Raw genomic sequence first — 19,434 nt, forward strand, 5'->3', positions numbered from 1 at the left:
TGACGTTTCGATTGCAACACAAGCAATCATCATCAGGTACGAATGAAAGAGAAAACAAACCTAGTAAACTTAGAAATATAATGCAATACAACACAGAGAGTCGGCTAACATAAGTCAACACCCTACCTGGTTGATTACGTTCTTACAAAGATTGCTAAATTTGAGAGACGAAACACAGACACATAGACACATAGACAGACACATAAGCAGAGAGAGATAACAGAGACACACAGAGAGACGCACACAGAGAGACACACATATAGGCACACAGAGAAAGAACCAAAGAGTAATTCCTGCAGTCACGAAAGCTCCAAATCAAGTTTGAACCACCTCTACGGGGAGGTTTTACTGGTAGGAATAAAGTGGACCAGCCTACAATAGATTATATCGTCCGTCCGTCCGATGTCCGATTACGTGTAGCAACATCGCCCCCTACTGAAAACACTTGGCATGACCCTACAAAAGCCTTTAGACTCTGTGAGGCTTTCCTGGCTAAACAAGTGTAACATTCCCTTATAATTCCCTCGGATAGATTTTAATCAAAACATTTAAATTAATGAGGCTTTCCTGACTAAACACGTGTAACCTTCCCTTATAATTCCCTGAGATAGCTTTAATTAAAACTTTGAAATTAAATAAAAAAACTCACAGCGCCCTAAAGCCTACAGCTAGGCCTAAAGCCTAGAACTAGGCCTCAAAGTCTCCCTTCGTATCGTACCCCCGCGTGTGTGAAAGGGAGTTAATGTTTAACAATGTTACATTCCCTGATGTTTTAAAATAGAAACATTTACATTTAAAGCTTTTACATTAATAATTATAACATTTAAATTATACATTAATAATTAAAACATTTAATCTTAATTTAGGAGCTTTCGTGACTGCAGGAATTATTCTTTGGTTCTTTTCGGTTAAGTCACGTCTAAAAATAAAATAATAAATTAAAATAAAATAACATATTACGACGTTTCGATTGCAACACAAGCAATCATCATCAGGCATAAAAGAAATAGCAACAAAAATCTAACTAGAAAAAACTATAGACAGACATACAAGCAGACAGACATCACAACGGCACACAGAGAGAGGAGCAAGCTGACAACGCGGCACGGGCACGCAAGCCTGAAAATTAGGAGGCAGGCACACGAAAATTAAATAACCTAGTAAAACACCCCCTCCTCTCTATATTTAAGGGACCGTCACAGAAACGACCCCTCTCTTTGTGCCGATGTGTGTCCTCTCTCTGTGTGCCGTTGTGATGTCTGTCTGCTTGTATGTCTGTCTATAGTTTACTAGTTAGATTTTTGTTGCTCACACTTAAAATTCTAACTTAGCAAATTTTGAAACACGTAATCAACCAGGCTATGCGTTAATTGTGTGTTAACCGACTCTCTGTGTTGTATTACATTACATTTCGATATTTTACTAGGTTATTTAATTTTCGTGTGCCTGCCTCCTAATTTTCAGGCTTGCGTGCCCGTGCCGCGTTGTCAGCTTGCTCCTCTCTCTGTGTGCCGTTGTGATGTCTGTCTGCTTGTATGTCTGTCTATAGTTTTTTCTAGTTAGATTTTTGTTGCTATTTCTTTTATGCCTGATGATGATTGCTTGTGTTGCAATCGAAACGTCGTAATATGTTATTTTATTTTAATTTATTATTTTATTTTTAGACGTGACTTAACCGAAAAGAACCAAAGAATAAAACATTTAAATTAAAAATTAACTCACAGCGCCCTAAAGCCTACAGCTAGGCCTAAAGCCTAGAACTAGGCCTCAAAATCTCCCTTCGGATCGTCCGATTAGGTGTAGCAACATCGCCCCCCCTACTGCAAACACTTGGCAGGACCCTACAAAAACCATTAGACTCAGTGGGGCTTTCCTGGCTAAACAAGTGTAATAATACATTGTTTATATTCTTTGGTTATTCGTTCCTACCAGCCCACCCCACAGGGTCCTATTAAGTTTGTTTTCTCTGTCTCTGTGTTGTCTCTCTCTGCTTTTGTCTATCTTTGTGTCTCCGTGCCTGCATCTTGTCACTCTCTCAAATTTCACTTAACTTCTAATTTAGCAATCTTTGGAAGAACGTATGTGTTGCATTGCATTACATTTCCAAATTTGACTAAGTTTGTTTGATTAAGTGTGTTTTCTCTCTCTCTCTCTGTGTCCTTGTGTTGTCGCTGTATTATTTCCTGCAGTCACGAAAGCTCAAAATCTCTCATTGACATGCTCATTTCTCTACCCCGCCCCCTCTCTCTCTATTTAAGGCCTCGACACAGAGGCATTGTTTCTGTCTCCGTTTTTTCTCTCTCTGCTTATGTGTCTGTGTCTCCATGTCTGTGTTTTGTCTCTCAAATTTAGCAATCTTTGGAAGAACGTAATCAACCAGGTAGGGTGTTGACTGTTATGTTAGCCGACTCTGTGTTGTATTGCATTATATTTCGAAGTTTACTAGGTTTGTTTTCTCTTTCAGTCGTACCTGATGATGATTGCGTTGCAATCGAAACGTCGCATGCTATTATTTAATTTTCTTTCTACGTGACTTTACCCAAAGAACCGAGTAATTCCTGCAGTCACGAAATCTTCGCTGTAGCTTGGTCATGTGTTTGTCAGCCGTCCCGTCTAGTGAGTTGCACTAATCGAGCCTTGTCGATACTATGCTACACGCCACCGGTGTTGGCTATGTCACAACTCAATGGTGGCCTCGTGTCAGAGCCCTGATATGAAAATTGCAGGACCTGACTATATAATGCACGTGGTGATCAAACGACGTTCTGGTCGAGTATGGTGCCAAGGCGTTTAAGATGAGAAAAAAAATAAGGCCGCCTTTGACCTTGCTGCCCGTATGCGCGCCATAGGTGACGGTAACCTGCATCTGAATGTCACGGTGCCTGCTCATGATGCCGACTTCAAGAAGCGACTGGAGGAGCTGGTGTACGGTTGGACGGCGCGGTGCCGAGGCAGCGTGAGTGCGGAGCACGGGGTGGGCACATTCAAACGACACGTCCTGGCAAGCACCAAATCGCCCGTGGCGCTTGGCATCATGCGAGGCATCAAACAGCTGCTCGACCCGAAGGGAATACTCAACCCGTACAAGATCTTGGCAGATTAATCACACACAGCCATGTGAAGCTCTGTAATACAAACGAGTTGTGTGATAGAAATTGAGACGTTACCAGTGTAAGGTTTCTCCAGTGAATGTCAACGTGTGTTTTGTGCCTATATGGGGAAACAAAAGTTAAATTGAATGAAACAGTACATTTATTAAATTATACATGTTTAAAACTATTTATTTTGAAAAATGTAATTACATTGGCAAATACTGTCTTGAAAAATAAAGTGTGTAATCCTCACGTGTAACAAAATACAGTAAAATCTTGGATTGCGAGCATAATTCGTTCCGGAAACGTGTTCGTGATCTAATGCACTTGTATATCAAAGCATATTTCCCCATAAGAAATAATGGAAACTCAGATGATTCGTTCCAAAATACCTTTTTAGATTTTTATTATTTAAATTTAATATAAAGTAATCAAATTTATTAATTCAATTTAATCGTGGCTGGTGTGAGAGAGACGAGAGAGGAGAGGAGGGTTATTGTGTAGGACGACTTTTACTTGCAGTACAGTTACTAAAGAACAGTCACTGCACTTGGACACAAAATAAAAGAATGCTTTACGCACACACACGTGGCCACAACACTATAGTAAACAGTATACACTCGCATGGATGTTGACTATACGAGTGAGGCACTTCGACTGAGATCGAGAATGGGAGACAATTACCCACAATCCCGCAGCGAGAGTGAAGCACCATCGGTTCAGTTGTGATCACGTGATGCTCGGCAGACAAAGCGTATACTGTACGTACTAGAGTACTCGTATTGCAAGACATCGCTCGTTTATCAAATTAACATTTATAAAAAAAATTTGCTCGTCTTGCAAAACACTCGCAGACCAAGTTACTCATAATCCAAGGTTTTACTGTTTTTTTATTCCCAGAAGCCCTCAAAAGCTTGTTCCTCATTCAGCAAATTTGTCAACAAATAACAAAAACTCATTATCAAAAACACTATGGCCTAAAAGTATATGGGGGGAAAATATAATAAATAAACAAATCAGGCTTTTAACCTGCACAATATGTACTCGCTTTCGACGTGAGAGCATGACTCAAGAGGTACTAGGAGGAACCACAGACGAGCAGGAATTCCCCTCTCCAAGTTCTGCAGTCCTCTATATATCAATGTCTTAGCGTTCAATTAATGAGTGGTTACATTGGGAGGAAATCTGAGCACCCCGAGATAACCCACGTGTGTGAGGGGGCAACGCTCTATCCATACAGGGATGGAACAGGTGGAGTCCACATGTGCTGTATCGCCTTCTGGCAAGCCATGGTATGACTCCTCGACGCCAACTGGAAGGGAGTTTCCACAACAGTTGTGATCCGCCAATCCCTCGTTTCCAGTGCTGGATTAGAAGCCACCACCACCCCGCTAATAGGCGACGTTTCGGGCAATGGCCCTTATTTATAGAGAACAGATGGAGTGAACAATAGTTGCAAGCCGCACTATATCCCATGGGGCCCTGATGAAAAATAATATTTTAATGTTTATTAGGGCAGCACAGCATTCTATCATAGTTTAATCATGTGTAATATGCTTAGTCGTGAATACTGCAGGGATTACTCCAACACACAAGCTTGCTGTAATCAGACATCCACATCCTTGTATGTCGTTTAATAACGAGGTCTGTTCTGATGTTACATTGAACTGAAACAAACCAAATATTAGTTGTAAATGCAGATGTTTAAGATACCATGATCAAACTCGGTGTTCAAAGGTCACTGCTATTGTCAACTCAGGATTATTTGGAGCAAAACACGGATAATGTAAAACGTGTGGCGTTCACGAGATGCACCAAAACACAATGCACTCCCCACAAGCTTGAGAAGCCACCCCTCCCATAGACAGTCTCTCAGTGGTACTCCCCCCACCCTTCATCAGTAACACTCAAACACAACGATAATCATGTGAAATCATTTATTTAGTTTTTTTAAATATCAAATAGGCAAGTAAACAATATTGGTCACATTTGTGAACACAAACAAGGCTACACAGAACAACTTTTGCCGCGTTTCCACAATCGATTGCCAATGGACCAGAGACGTGCTTTGACCTGAACTGTACCTCTATCTCCCATCCACAATGACCCAGTTTAGTTCCGAATTAATTTTGTTTAGCCAGGCGATAACTAGGCAAGGACGACCTCGTATGCAAGAGGCACCTGGGTCACCAAATAATCCGACCCCAGGAGAGCACACCGCATCAGGAATCGAGGAGCATCAGGGTGGTAGTGGTGGTAATGGTCGGGAAGTAATGAGCGCAGGTTATCTAACTTGAGGTTAAATGTCCACACCGTGTGTCTGACACTGTTAATTGGTTAAGTGGGTTTGAGTGAGATGAGCGATATCACGGCTGATGCTTCTTGTAGCTACGGTGACAACGAAGCAATGTCACGGGTCCTGCCGCCATTGCTCCAACGTCAGCACTGACAGTGGTGCTGTCTCAGCACGGTCCCGGCATGCTCATAGCCGCGGAGGCCTACTCTGAGTTGTATGCACGTGGCCTGATGACGGTCCACCGTGGTTACAATATGCTGTGGACACTCGGCATGATAGAGCTCCATAGACATTACTCGCCCTCAAAGTAAACAGAGGCCCTCACTCAGGATTGGAGTGCAGCACAGACGCAACAAGAAGCCTGAGCTCCGTCATTTTAATTCTCTGTTGCGTGGCAAGACCTTTACTCCTGAACGGGCATGGTGATGTGTAGGATCTGCAAATAAAGCACAACACTTTGAGTGAATGATCCATAAGTATTTGCAGTACTCGGTCTATACTTGTGACAGCATTCTACTCTGAAGTATGATTAGTTACACATTTGGAAATAACTGAAGTCATACGAGGCTAACTAAAACTCAGGAATTATATTTGTATACAGTCTAGGGTACCACTCACTGTGCATACGGAAATGTGAAGTTTCAGTTGAATGGGATCACACCCACCTCTCAATTTGTTACTGTTGGTGTAAAAGTCAACAGCTGAGAATCTTGTTCTACTCCTCTCAAAGTTACAGGGTACTCAAGATCCCCTCCTCTTCTCTGCTTCTGTGCCTACTACATTCTGACTGCGTGTATCGACTGCATTTTTCAACTCTGTCAAGCACCAAACACACATTAAAGGACTGTCTTTAAAATGAGATCACATCGATGCCTATAACTCATGATTAACATATTGGTTCTTTCGGTAAAGTCACGTAGAAGGGAAATAATAAAATAATAAAAATAAAACAATAAAACAATTCTCACGACGTTTCGGTCACAACGCAAGCAGCCGTCCTCAGGTGAAAACCAGGTCTGTCGAGGCGACAGCGTCTGAAGCAGCGTCTGAAGCATTCAGACGCTGTCGCCTCGACAGACCTGGTTTTATTATGTCTGAAGCATTCAGACGCTGTCGCCTCGACAGACCTGGTTTTCACCTGCTTGCGTTGTGGCCGAAACGTCGTGAGAATTGTTTTATTATGTTTTATTTTTATTATTTTATTACTTCCCTTCTACGTGACTTTACCGAAAGAACCAAGAAGATGAATCCCTGCAGTCACGAAAGCTTTAAATCGAAATCATGACTAACATTTAGTAATCTTGTGCCTAACAAACGGGCTGCTGGGAGAAGTGCGTTTCAGATGAGGGCGGGGGTCGGCAACGTGCAGCTCCCGAGCTGCACATATAGCTGCACGCAGAGCTGCATGTAGAGCTGCACGTGTGTTTGGTGCTTGCATGCAGAGCTGCACGCAGCTCTTTAAGGTCTGCTTTGTGGCGTTATTGTGATTTTTACCGAATTTAACAAAAAATGTCCCTTGTTATTTTGGTTGCTGACCCCTATATAGGGTGACTACAGAAATTCTGCGTGTCGTGTTGAAGCTTACACATTTGCCCGTGTCTTGTACTGTAACACACGCATTTATGAATGTGTGTGCGCGCACTAATGGGATACCTTGGTGTCACGATTGAACTGGGCTGAGCTCTCCTCCTGCTGTACACACCACGGCAAGTCGAATTCTAAACAAGGCAGGCGACTTGGTTGCGTGGACAGCACCACTCGGTCTTCTCCCAAGTCCAGCTGTAGGGAGCTGCTGGATGTCTAACACAGCATAGAGGCACTATTTGTGAACTCTTGACAGTTATACAGCAAAACGTGACAGCACTTAACAGGGCATCAGCAATTTGTCAGAGCTTCTCGGTACCCGAGAGGATGCATATGGATTGTCCTTCCCGGCACCTCTGATTAGCACGATTGGCTACGTACGGTGCGAAATAAGTTGAACTTACAAACATATAACGAACAAACTGCACAGTGGTCTAAATTACCACGTGGTACATTTGCGCTCGTAACTCAGGTAAAAGGTGCAGCTCTGCAACGTTTTTGAGAAAAATCCCAAAGCTCCCTTACATAGAGACCATTAACAAACACTCGGGTTGTTAACCGATAAGCATTTTCAGAATCGATTACCTGGTTCTAAAAGCAAGGAACTGGTAACCGTTTCCAGTGGAGGGTTAGGAATGAATGCGCGAATCAGCATTCACTTCGATGAGCATGGTTAGTTACATACGGTGCAAAAGAAGTTCAAAGTACAGACATGCACACAAGTGAGTTTTGGACAGTGCTCATTTCCACGACTGGCTACTCATAACTGGCTACTCCTTGCCAGTAAAGGGAATTCCACATTCTCATGAAAGAAGCCAGTCCATCCATAATATGACCACTCTTGGAGCGTTGACATGTCCTAGGGGTAGTGCGTCCGCTGCTTGTTTGTGGAGGTTCACGGATCGATCTTAATTCCTGGACTTTCCAGGTCAAACCCAGGCAGGTGGCAAGTCTGGTTACGCATGAAGCTGTAGTGTTATGGAGCAGTATACTGGTAATGTGCTCCAATGTATTGCGATTACCATCTTCGGCAAGTTAATTTCCGCAACCAGAAAACGCGGCTGTCCACTTGCGGGCTCTCGCAGCAGTCGGTACTTTGGCTGAACGATCCTGCGCACATGAGCACACATGCGCTGTAACACAACCGTGTTGAGATTCACCTTCATGAGAAGTAACTTATGAGTGATATCAAATTTAATGATCGTTTGGAACAGCAAAAATAATGACATTTTACGTGATATGCGTAACGATAGAAAGACCTGAAAACGTAATACGATTTAAGTTTTGGACCGTTCAAATTAGAGGGATAATTTTTTTACATTTTATCCTGACCTACGGGAATTTGTACCCGGAGGTTTTGAGGGGCGCTAAATATGAATGTACATTTTTTTTCTATCGACCCTTCTGGGGTAATTTTGGAAACTAGGGGGCACACACAAAGTGGGCAAAGACTGAGACCAGTTTACTTGAATCAAAGCAGCGGCCGGGGTGAGGAACTTCACGTTTCTCTCTTCCATATTATAATCGTCGTATTGCTCTCGTGATCACTTGAAGGTCTGCCGTTGAGTGATTTTCTCGACCGTGCCCATTGGGATGGTTGTTATCCAATGTGTTCCTGCCAAGAGCTGGTGGCCTGTACATCACCGTGTACGTACAAGTACTGTGGCTTCATACTCACGATTCTCTATCCTTGGGTTGGTTACTCGGTAGTTGTGATGACCTGAGAAAGGCACGGTTAATAAATAGACACGTTCATGTTCTATCACCATTTACACTTTGTGCAAACAAGCACGGTGGATGGTGAGTCGCTGGAAGTTACCAACTCGTCAGATAGTTCTATATATAGAATAAGACCCAGACCTATATCCCTTTTTAATGCATATCATTGAATATGAAATACAGTAGAATAAAGATATTGCAGGTTTGTATGACTGCGGAGCAAATCACGTCCCCTGAAAAAACACTGTTCAGTGGCCGATCCAGCCCCCATCTGCCACCCTTCCCTCTCCATTGGTCGCGGCGCAGTTCAACAGCTGACAACGAAACAGACTCACACAGAGACTTAAACAAAGACAAAGATCCCATGTATAAACTTAACAAACTGTAGGGGCAAGTGTTGTCAGCGAGCACCGATGAAGGCCGGAATGGCATGCAAGGGGGTGGGTGGCCAGTACCACGCCTTTGTCTCCCTCGTGGCAATATTTACACACCACACGGAGGTACTCATTTCAGGCTGAGTCGGGAAGCCCACGATCAGTTCAGATAATCATCAGTGGTGTTGGCCGTGAGCGAGAATCGAACACAGACACACAGAGACACAGATACACACACACATGCATTTTCTGTTACAATGTGGGTAGCCTACGCGATGGTTATTCATGTTCCCCGATGCCCGCGTGAGATCGGGATTTTATTGTACATGCTATTGGCCATGTAAAAGCACAAGTTATTTACATTTTGTAAAATGCAGCTATACTAGTTCAAAAGTAACGATTTTAAATTGGAGACATGATTGAAATGTTTTAAGTAACTTTCTAAAATGTCAGTTTAACACGTAGGCTTTCACGACCAATATTATTCATGATCAAGTTTTTTGGTGAGATCGTGTAAATTTTAACGACGCATTTATATTTACACAAAATAACCAAAAAAACCTGTTATAATGGTGAGATGCCATCGTGCAGCTAGGGCAGGGGTCGGCAACCAAAATAACAAGAAGAGCCATTTCTTTCCAATTCGGTACAAAATTCAGTATTTCAAGAGCCGCAATGCATCTATGTACATACGTACATATCGTCAAGAAGCAGCCCGTAAAGAGCCGCATGCGGCTCCGGAGCCGTAGGTTGCCGACCCCTGAGCTAGGGCAATACACAGCTGGACAGCCCCTACTTCCCACTTGCCCTATTGAAGCTTCACTAAGATTGGACAGTCCAGAGTGGGAGCAGAGAATTGGTCCGTAGTTAAAGAGTGGAAAAATCCGACGAGGTAAACTGATTATACTTATATATAACACGAAATATTCACAAGCGTCGTTGAGAATACAACTAAATAAGACAATACGCATCATTGAAATACACGTCACTCCACATATAAAATGTAAGTTTTTTACACATTCCATCAGGCAGTTCACCAGCATTTGTTCAAACAAGCCTGACTGCTGAAGAGAGACCGAAATGTCGAAACCGGTTCGAGTTTGTTTGTGCTGAACCAATGCTACTGTAATTATGCACTCCCAGAATACAGTGTGACTTGATGGGATTTGTACAAAATACTTTTATTTATTTTACGTAGATTATAGATAGGTATGTGGAGGCGTATTGTCTGCTTCGTCATTTTGCACATTCACGGTCATTACCCGGAGGACAGCTCCTGGATGACGGGGCGAGGACGCGTTCGTACGTGCTGCTGGGACAGGGAGCCCATGAACTTGCGGTTCTTCAGCAGCTTCCACTCTGACACAGCGACACGTGTGACCCGGTCGGTGTTTTATTAGCCAAGCATGACGAGCAAAACATGGCGATTCACATCTTAGCCTCAATTATTGACTTTCATGTGATTATCATAGGCAAATGAAGACATTAACAGTAATTTAGATAATACGAAGACGGAAAACCAGTATTTTGTACATTGCCTAATTAACAGATATAATTACTCTGGTATTTAAATGCCAAGTTCTGTGAACTCTAGGATGTTTAAGTGCATCAGTCGTGCTTCCAGCTGTGGGCTCTTCAGTGTTTGCCTAACCACTGAAGCAATCACGAACAAGTTTACCACGCAACATTGACAATGCTCGAAACTTTATAATTAATTAGTTGGTGAGATTGACAGCGGAGTGACTTGAAAATGTTTTGGCCTTTAACATTTAAGAAAATTTTAATTCTCCCGTGAGCAGATCGAGACGAGCGAACAGGGATAGATGGGGTCATGTGGTGAGCACAGGCTAACCAGTACGTGAAGATGCAGCTGATGGCAAGGACAACTGGCAGGTGCCGTTAAGGCTACTGTGAGTAACACCGACACTAGCCATACTTGTCCTCTGAGGGCTCTCGTGACCAAAGTGTTCTACTCCACATTCAAAGCGCATCAAGTGAAGGAATTCTGTCAGGAGTCAGAGATCCGGAACTGGGTACAGAGCCCCAGCCATGCTCCGAGTCGCTGGTTATCTGCTGTAAAGACTACTCCCCATTACGCTGTGCCAATGGGGACAGTCATGTAGAGAAGACAACGTCTGTGGATTTGTTTAACACGTAGTAGCAGGCTTTCACGACCAATATTATCCATAACATAGGTTTTTTTGGGTTAGATTGCGTAAATATAAATATGTCGTTAAAACCCACCACCACCCGACACAGACAATTAGTAAGGTTTGTCACGTAAACAAAACATTCCAAATCGTTACTCGTTCAGCACACCGGTGTGTTGGAGAGTAAACCCACGACATTTACATGTCGTGGGTTTTCATCAGGCGACAGACAATTGTGGAGAAATCCTCCTGTTTCGGTATGTGGATTTCCGACTACAGGGCCCGGTTGTACTGCTGGCATTTGGCATTGTCAGATATCAATAAATATCAACTGTTTGGTGCACGAGTAGAATCGAGGGCAACTGGCTGGGCAAGGCAATGTTATTACACTTCATTTCGAAATTGGAATTTGTATTTCCGTATCCTGGGTGGAGCAAAATCAGCTTATCACCACCCTGCCAGGGTTCATAACACACGTACCACTTTTCAGAAAGTGACCAGCTGTAAGTAGCAATTTGGATAGACTGGTCGTTACATTGGAAATGGAATTTCCACCATGAGCTCAGAGCATCCACCAAAAATAAACAAGAGACACGTCTTTTCATATAAGCAGGGAGATGTATTCACTGTTGACTTATCAACGGTAGTTTTACGTATGAAGCGACCCACAGAAATGCTCTTGTGTAAGAATATTGCACCGATAGTCACCTTTGTTTATCTGAATGTGGTACTTGTCCTCCAATCCCTCGAGCACCACGATGAGCAGGAAGTTCATGAAGAGTTCACTCCCCTGACACACGCAGTGGGAAAGAGCAATTGCCTAATCACTCAAGACAAGGGTAACATGTTCACATATCTCACCGTTGTCGCAGTTTGTGCACACATTGTTACAGGTTGGCCAGCCAGGTGGCTCAAATTGTCCCTGGATTCCACCTACTGTGTTAACTGTGCTGTCATTTATCAGAGGAAATCAAACAAACAGCAAGGCAGCCAGGCGGTGAGCTGGTGTCAACAATTGCCCAAGCTCTGCAATCCTATATACATATGAAGATGTTTTTCACCAAGCTCATGAGCGTTTATATATGTGAGGAAAACGGAGCAACAGGAGAAACCCATACGTGTGATTTGGACAACACTCTATGCATGTGGAACCAGACAAGAGTCCACATTTAATTGTACTGCCTTCACCTGGCAAGGCAGGGTATGGCACCTTGACACCCATGGAAAGAACAATTTTGAGATCCACCAATCCAGTTGCCTCCATCGTGGCGGATGACAGGCGTGTGCAGTCACCACTGCCCGGCTGTAGGGGTTGAAGCGTGGCGCACCATGAACAATGCAAAGGCTTTACCCACCTTTGCCCGGTCATAGAATTCCGGGTTTATGACCACGTCGTACGCCGTGCAAACATTTCCACCTGTGAACGACACGAAAGTATTACAAACATCCCCAATATAGTTGGCGCCAAGTCTAACTGCCTTATTCTTAGGTTTTTTTGGTAAAGTCACGTAGGTAAAACATTTTAATTAATAAAAGTAAAATACCTACGTGACTTTACCGAAAAAACCTAAGAATATGAATCCTTGCAGTCACGAAAGCTTCAAATCTAGAATCTAACTGCCTTCCCAATTGCCTATGGTTTTCTGTGCCACTGAATCATTCTCTACGAGAGTGAACGAACACCGTGCGCATTACAACCTATTAAATGACCAATTATAATTATCAGTTGCAACACTGGGGAAACTCAACACCTTGTTTATGCTGTAACCACATACCTGTGTCAAACTCATCGTGTGGCTCTCCAAGGCTCATGGGCACGCGATAGGAGGTGGGATCGCTGGAGTCCAGCAGCGCAGCCAGCTGCTCCTCCGATATCGACGGAGGAGAAGGCACCGCGGGCGACGTGCAGACGTTCACAAAAACCTTGCCAGGCTGCTCTCCCTCGGGACCCCCTTGGGTTTTTACACACAAGCCTGCATAATGGAGAAATGTCGAAGAACCATGAACACATTGTAATTATTGTGATGAAAAAAGAAATAGGTTTTACCCTTTTGGCATAAATTTGAAATACAGTGGTCCCTCGGTTTACGATGCCATCGATTAACGATATTTCGATTTAACGATCCGCCTTCCGTGGGGTCCCATAGTGTCTAGTGGCGACAAATTTTCGATTAACAATAAGTGTTTACGATATCACACGGACCCGCCAATTTCGGCCAATCAGAGCGCTCCTAAGTGGACTCGGCAGACCTCAGCCAATCAGCGACATCTCCTTCCAAAAAATTTCTCCCACCCTAACTTCTCCATCAACCCCTTCAATCTTCTTTGCCTAAGGTAAGAATTTTTATTTAATGCTCTATTTATATACCTTTTTTATGCTATATTTATTCATTATTTATCAATGTGTCCATTAATATTAACACTTTAATATGTTCTTATAACGTTTAAATATTATAAACTATATTTTTAGGGTGAAGAAGGTCAACTTCCGATCGTCTTGGACAAAAATTAGCCTTTAATATGTATTTGCTATATTCCATTGACGATAATTTCAATTAACGATGGTTTTCGTACAATCAATTAATATCGTTAACCGAGGGATCAATGTATTTGCTCAAACCGAGCTATGAATGCTTTGCCTTTGTATTTTTTCCTTTTGGAGTTATCTGGTCTAACGCTTGATAGATCCATTTAATCATACGTATGTACGTTGAAACTTCTTTCACACCGTACAAAGATAATGAGACTCGCGTCTTTTGCAAGCGAAAGCCAGGTAAATTTCACCATTTCACCGAGCTATTTGTTGCACAACAGGGAGGTAAGGTTCAGCAAGCACAGCTCAATTGTGGCTGCTCACACATCCATCTCCCAATTTATCTATGAATCCTCAGATAATCGTTTTTAACACCCCTGGTCTCGTCGTACTAGTCGCCTTGCATTTGTGATATTTATTTTAAATGAGTAATGATTGGTAATGTGCAGTTACCTGGCGAAGGGGTGATCTGATTTGATGGAGGGACGGGCACAGGATGAGCTGCCTGGGCTTCTTCTACAGCCTGGAGACATAACGTACACACGCTTAACACAACGACAACAAAGATCCCCCGTGTAGCCTTAAGGTAAATGCTGTTAGTGAGCACCGATGAAGGGCAGCATGGCTCATGAGGGGGTGGGTGGCCAGCACCATGCCCGGCCGACTAGATATCTGTGAAAAATAGCTTTATATCCCATCGGATTCCTCCAGTATAAATAAATATTCTGATTTTGATTCTGTCTCCCTAATGGTGATGTTTAAACCACTGCAGGTACATGGATCTGTAATGGAACCCATGGCTACAACATCGCCAAATGGCTCCTTTATTATCCAAACCAGCAGTGGCCAATACGTGGATCGTGATTAAAGGATGGAGCGCGAAATATTTTTTTGTGGATCTCAGCACAAATCAGAACACTGACATAAGCACATAACAATTCTCGGCTGATGGCAAATGAAAATCCCCGACTAAGACTTATACATACAAAATATAATTTCTACCAATAGATGGTGGTAATATTTTGTCTACAGTGACGCATAGTATAGGGTAGTTGTTGGCCATAGCTTTCTTGTGCTTCATGAAGCCCGTTGAGATCAGCCAAAATTGATCACGGTGCTCGGTGTATTCGTCGCTGTTTATCCAAACCAACATGCTCATCACCCCGTTGCGTAGGTTGCACAACATTTTATATCTTTGAAAAAGACTGAGCACAGGCCCATCAAACAAAACAACACAACGTTGATTGAACACCGCACAGATGAGACGAAATAATGGACATTGTTGACTAAAGTCCAATTTCACCTTGTAATGGATTGGCGTTAGTGAGTGCTGGTGTCACTGGTGAGCACTGGTGACTGCTGGTGTGTTCGTGAGTGCTGGTGAGTATTCGTGTTAGTGAGTGTTAGTGAGTGCTGGTGAGTATTCGTGTTAGTGAGTGTTAGTGAGTGCTGGTCAGTAAAAGTGTATGCTGGTGAGTGTTAGTGAGTGCTGATGAGTGGAAGTGAGTACTGGTGAATGTTAGTCAGTGTTGGCGAATGCTGGTGAGTGGTGATGAGTGTTAGGGAGTTCTGATGAACGTTCGTGAGTAATGGTGAGTGTTAGTGAGTGGTGGTGAGTGTTAGTGAGTGCTGGTGAGTGTTCGTGAGTGCAGGTAAGTGTTAGCGAGTGTTGGTGAATGCTGGTGAGTGTCAGGGAGTTCTGATGAACGTTCGTGAGTAATGGTGAGTGTTAGTAAGTGTTGGTGAGTGGTTTTGAGTGTTAGTGAGTGTTGGTGAGTGTTAGTGAGTGTTGGTGAGTGTTAGTGAGTGTTGGTGAGTGTTGGTGAGTGTTAGTGAGTGGCAGTGAGTGTTAGTGAGTGGCAGTGAGTGTTAGTGAGTGGCAGTGAGTGTTAGTGAGGGCTGGTGAGTGTTGGTCAGTGTTAGTGAGTGTTTGTGAGTGGTTTTGAGTGTTAGTGAGTGTTGGTCAGTGTTGTAGAGTGTTAGTGAGTGTTGGTGAGTGTTAGTGAGTGTTGGTGAGTGTTAGTGAGTGTTGGTGAGTGTTAGTGAGTGGCAGTGAGTGTTAGTGAGGGCTGGTGAGTGTGGGTAAGTGGTGGTGAGTGTTAGTGAGTGTTAGTGAGGGCTGGTGAGTGTGGGTGAGTGTTGGTGAGTGTTAGTGAGTGTTGGTGAGTGTTAGTGAGTGTTAGTGAGTGTTGGTGAGGGTTGGTGAGTGGTGGTGAGTGGTGGTGAGTGTGGGTGAGGGCTGCAGTCTCTGGATACCTGCAGCATAAGGCGCCTATAGAGCAGCTCGTCCTCCTGGGTGCCCAGGTGCAGCAGCTCCGTGTTACTCATCTCTATCACGAGCACACACACAAGCAGTCAGCCAGGGGCTGCATAGCACGCACCCTGTACACAACAATCTGAAATACATGCATCCTATATGACATCTACACAGCACTGCAATGCATGCACCCTATACGACATGTACACAGAACTGCAATACATGCACCCTATACGACATGTACCCAGCTCTGCAATACATGCACCCTATACGAAATGTACACAGCACTGCAATACATGCATCATATACGAAATGTACACAGCACTGCAATACATGCATCATATACGAAATGTACATAACTCTGCAATACATACACCCTATACATGTACCCTATACATGTACACAACACTGAAATACATTCACCCTATACGTGTAGTGACATAGCGCCGTAGTGACATAGCGCCGACTGCTGTCCAGGGCGGAGCCAGGCCGCGCCGAGTAGGATAAAAGCACTGGAGAGCGAGAGCTCCGGACTGCCGGTTCTGGGAAGGGGACTCATCTCGTCGTCACCGTCATCTTCACCGCCTTCGTCGCTGCTAGATAGTTGTTGTGTCTAGGCTAGGCTATACGACTTGAGAGGAACGAGAGAACGAGGGCGAACCTGTGAATCCAAGAGTGTTAATAAAGAAGGTTCCTCCTCAAGAATCCTGTCTCTCGCTCCGTCGACACGACACATGTACACAGCACTGCAATACATGCACCCTATACGACATATACACAGCACTGCGGTGTTGCGTACATTTCAAATTGCAATTGCGTCTGCGAGCAAACTTCTCTCGGTGCAGAGTTTTCACTGCAGCCTGAGCGAGTGGTTGTTGCACTGTACGTGTATGGTAAGCACTGCACGTGGGGTGGCGGATCGTGACCACCACCATCAGTGATGACAGACACATGCGATGGGAGTGATTTTTTTTTGGAAAGCTGAATTTAATCATGAAACATTAACATGGCAAATAGACAAACTTTTCCTTTTTTTTTTAAACGCAGTTGATAAACACAGCGATCCAACGATCCAGAGCGTCAAGTGGTCATCAACAAAACGTAATATCAATGTTGCTATAGATATCCGAGTTAACAGGTTATTTTAAGTGCTCAGGGAAAGGAGATGTGTGAGGATTTCCAAAATGAAATTGCGCAAAGCAGAATAATCACAAACAGTAGCGTTGTTGACCTGTCATGTGGTGGTGGGGTTAGTTGCTGTGACCTGCAGTATAGTGAGTTGTAACTGTGTGAGAATTGAGCAAGGGTGGCAGTACGGTACGTATGTACTGTATATACTTCTTTTGCACCGTACGTAGCGAACCGTTCCAATCGGATGGACACCAAATGTGGCCGTTCTGGTACGGTACGACCATTTTTTTTCAAATTCCATTACGGTACAATGTTTTTTTTGTACGAAATACGAAAAGAATATCGCGTCGTACCGTACTGCAACCCTTGGGAGTGAGTGTGACAGTGATGTTCTCTGGCTCCTACAATTATTGAACGTAATTTTTGACCACCCAGTTCGAAAAGCTTACCATAACTCTACCTGTGGAGATATCATTTGGTACAGATTGCAATGGGAGGCTTGATCAATGCCCGAGTCAGGTTAAGGCAGGGGTCGGCAACCAAAATAACAAGAAGAGCCATTTCTTTCCAATTCGGTACAAAATTCAGTATTTCAAGAGCCGCAATGCATCTATGTACATCATATCGTCAAGAAGCAGCCCGTAAAGAGCCGCATGCGGCTCCGGAGCCGTAGGTTGCCGACCCCTGGGTTAAGGGATAACTCCCTATTGGTAAACCATGTTATTTATGGCGATGATCTGGTGATTGATGTTGCTGCTGGAAAGTTCCACTGAGAGGTGGGGCCTTACCACCAGATCCTTGGTATTGTCATCAAACACTCCACCCCCTTAACTCCCACGAGTGACGGGGCAGTTGTGAAGAGAGATACGTTTCCCATACCTAGGCAGTATGCTTATGATCAGTTCCCGTTTGGCAGCAGGTCCCACTCCGAATTAGTCGAGCGGCATTATAGTTTCATTGGCTGCGCAACGCTGTTTGGAAGCTCCCACAGGAGGATGTGGAGCTGAGTGGACCTGCCGATGGCTGGTACCAGCGGGTGTCAAGATCGGCCTCTGTGGAGGAGGCTCGTGAAGGGCACTGCTACTGGGCAGTCGGAGGCAGTCGCCCTCCAACAGCGGAGGGCGGGTAGATAGAACACAGCGAGGTGGCACGGCGGGGAGCACCGGTGGTGCCTCTCTGCCAGTCATCTCAGTCAACTCACGACACTTGGGTCTGTCCCGTGACCTGCCAGCAGCGAGCATTGCAATACTTCACGTGGCCTCGAGGTGCACCTAGCCTGGCACGAGCGCTTGCGGTGACGTCACCACCACTTGCGGCTGTGTTGAGTGCGCGAGGTGCCTTGTTGTTGTTGTTACCCGCAGTGTTGTTGTTGTTACCCGCAGTGTTGTTGTTGTTGTTGTTACCCGCAGTGTTGGTGGTGGCTGAGCGCAGTCACGGGCGATAATAAACAGCCAGGCAAGGAAGGCCTCAACGCGGGTCGGGATGAATCAATGAATGAAGCAATGCAGTTCGCACGTCAACGACGGCAATAACGGCAGACGTAGCGAGCGACGGATGAGCGACGGGCCGAGGCAGGCGACGAGTGACCTGGAAGGTGAATTCGCCGAGCTCGGGGTCAAGTCGGCGGCCACCGCTCGGCTCGTGGTGGAGGCGCGCGAACTCCGTCGCCAGAGGCCCCTTGACGACCACCTCCCACCCTGCACCGCGGCGCGCGTGACGCGCGGCATCCGGGTCAGGGGTCGCGCATCGCTTCCGGATCACGCGCCGCGCACGTGGCCGTGGTTCGCACGAGGTGGTGGTAGTGAGAGGGGGTACCGTGGTGGTAATAGAGGGGGTCTCGTGGTGGTGAGAGAGCGGGTACTGTGGTGGTGTGAGAGAGGGGATGCCGTTTTGGTGAGAGGGTCCGGTGGTGGTGGTGAGAGGGGATACCGCGGTGGTGACAGAGAGGGGGTCTCGTGGTGGTGAGAGGGGGTCCCGTGGCGATTCCCCCGCGGGATGTTACTGCCATGAGTCGCAGCAACCCGCGTAATGGGCAACGGCAGTGAAACGACACTGCGACATTTTGAGCGCATAACATCGCGTGATTGCTGCTGATTCTGCTGTATAAGTAATCCAGCCACACGAAAGAAGTGACCGCCTAGCTGACCCTCGCCATGGCTGAGAAACAGAAGACTGAAGAGGTCGATGTCGGTTCGACGAGAAGACGTCGAACCATCATCACGATGGAGATGAAGATGGACATTATCAGGCGGTCCGAGAAAGGCGACACTTCTGCGGCCATAGGCCGTGCACTAGGCC

At 44.9% G+C, this 19,434-nt stretch overlaps 2 protein-coding genes across 11 annotated transcripts in view; one reads left to right on the top strand and one right to left on the bottom strand.

The window, feature by feature from the left end:
* Nucleotides 1-5,026, top strand: part of D2HGDH (D-2-hydroxyglutarate dehydrogenase) — a 19,149-nt gene extending 14,123 nt beyond the window's left edge. For all 4 annotated transcript variants that reach the window (XM_078858862.1, XM_078858861.1, XM_078858863.1 and 1 more), the window contains one exon: nucleotides 2,850-5,026. In XM_078858862.1, coding sequence (XP_078714988.1) covers nucleotides 2,850-3,103 — 254 coding nt within the window. In that variant the 3' untranslated portion in view covers nucleotides 3,104-5,026. The remainder of the gene's footprint in view (nucleotides 1-2,849) is intronic.
* LOC144933771 (PIH1 domain-containing protein 1-like) lies at nucleotides 5,015-18,826 on the bottom strand. Of its 7 annotated transcripts, none has more exons than XM_078858868.1 (11): nucleotides 18,540-18,826; nucleotides 16,005-16,078; nucleotides 14,202-14,271; nucleotides 12,991-13,188; nucleotides 12,571-12,632; nucleotides 11,924-12,005; nucleotides 10,328-10,424; nucleotides 8,651-8,692; nucleotides 7,995-8,082; nucleotides 7,042-7,188; nucleotides 5,015-5,824 (listed from the first exon to the last, which is right to left on the bottom strand). In XM_078858868.1, exons 2-11 carry the CDS (start codon nucleotides 16,074-16,076, stop codon nucleotides 5,792-5,794), a joined length of 891 nt encoding a protein of 296 aa, XP_078714994.1. In that variant the 5' UTR covers nucleotides 16,077-16,078; nucleotides 18,540-18,826; the 3' UTR covers nucleotides 5,015-5,791. The 7 variants fall into 7 exon arrangements, 6 of the variants coding, with proteins under 6 accessions (XP_078714994.1, XP_078714995.1, XP_078714993.1 ...); XM_078858869.1 differs by having other exon boundaries at nucleotides 18,513-18,826; XM_078858867.1 differs by having other exon boundaries at nucleotides 18,492-18,826.
* Between the last annotated feature and the right edge of the window lie 608 nt (nucleotides 18,827-19,434).

Source organism: Lampetra fluviatilis, chromosome 8 (genome assembly GCF_964198595.1).
Source record: "Lampetra fluviatilis chromosome 8, kcLamFluv1.1, whole genome shotgun sequence".
Classification (NCBI taxonomy): domain Eukaryota; kingdom Metazoa; phylum Chordata; class Hyperoartia; order Petromyzontiformes; family Petromyzontidae; genus Lampetra; species Lampetra fluviatilis.

Bases quoted from the DNA above. Each gene is read 5' to 3' on its own strand.
- LOC144933771 (XM_078858866.1), bottom strand. From the start codon at position 18,377: ATGCTCGCTGCTGGCAGGTCACGGGACAGACCCAAGTGTCGTGAGTTG. The intron at 12,633-12,990 runs GTATGTGGTTAC...TGTCGTTCACAG, and splicing joins ACACGATGAGTTTGACACAG to GTGGAAATGTTTGCACGGCG. The intron at 7,189-7,994 runs GTAATCGCAATA...ATGCTGTGTTAG, and splicing joins AAATTAACTTGCCGAAGATG to ACATCCAGCAGCTCCCTACA.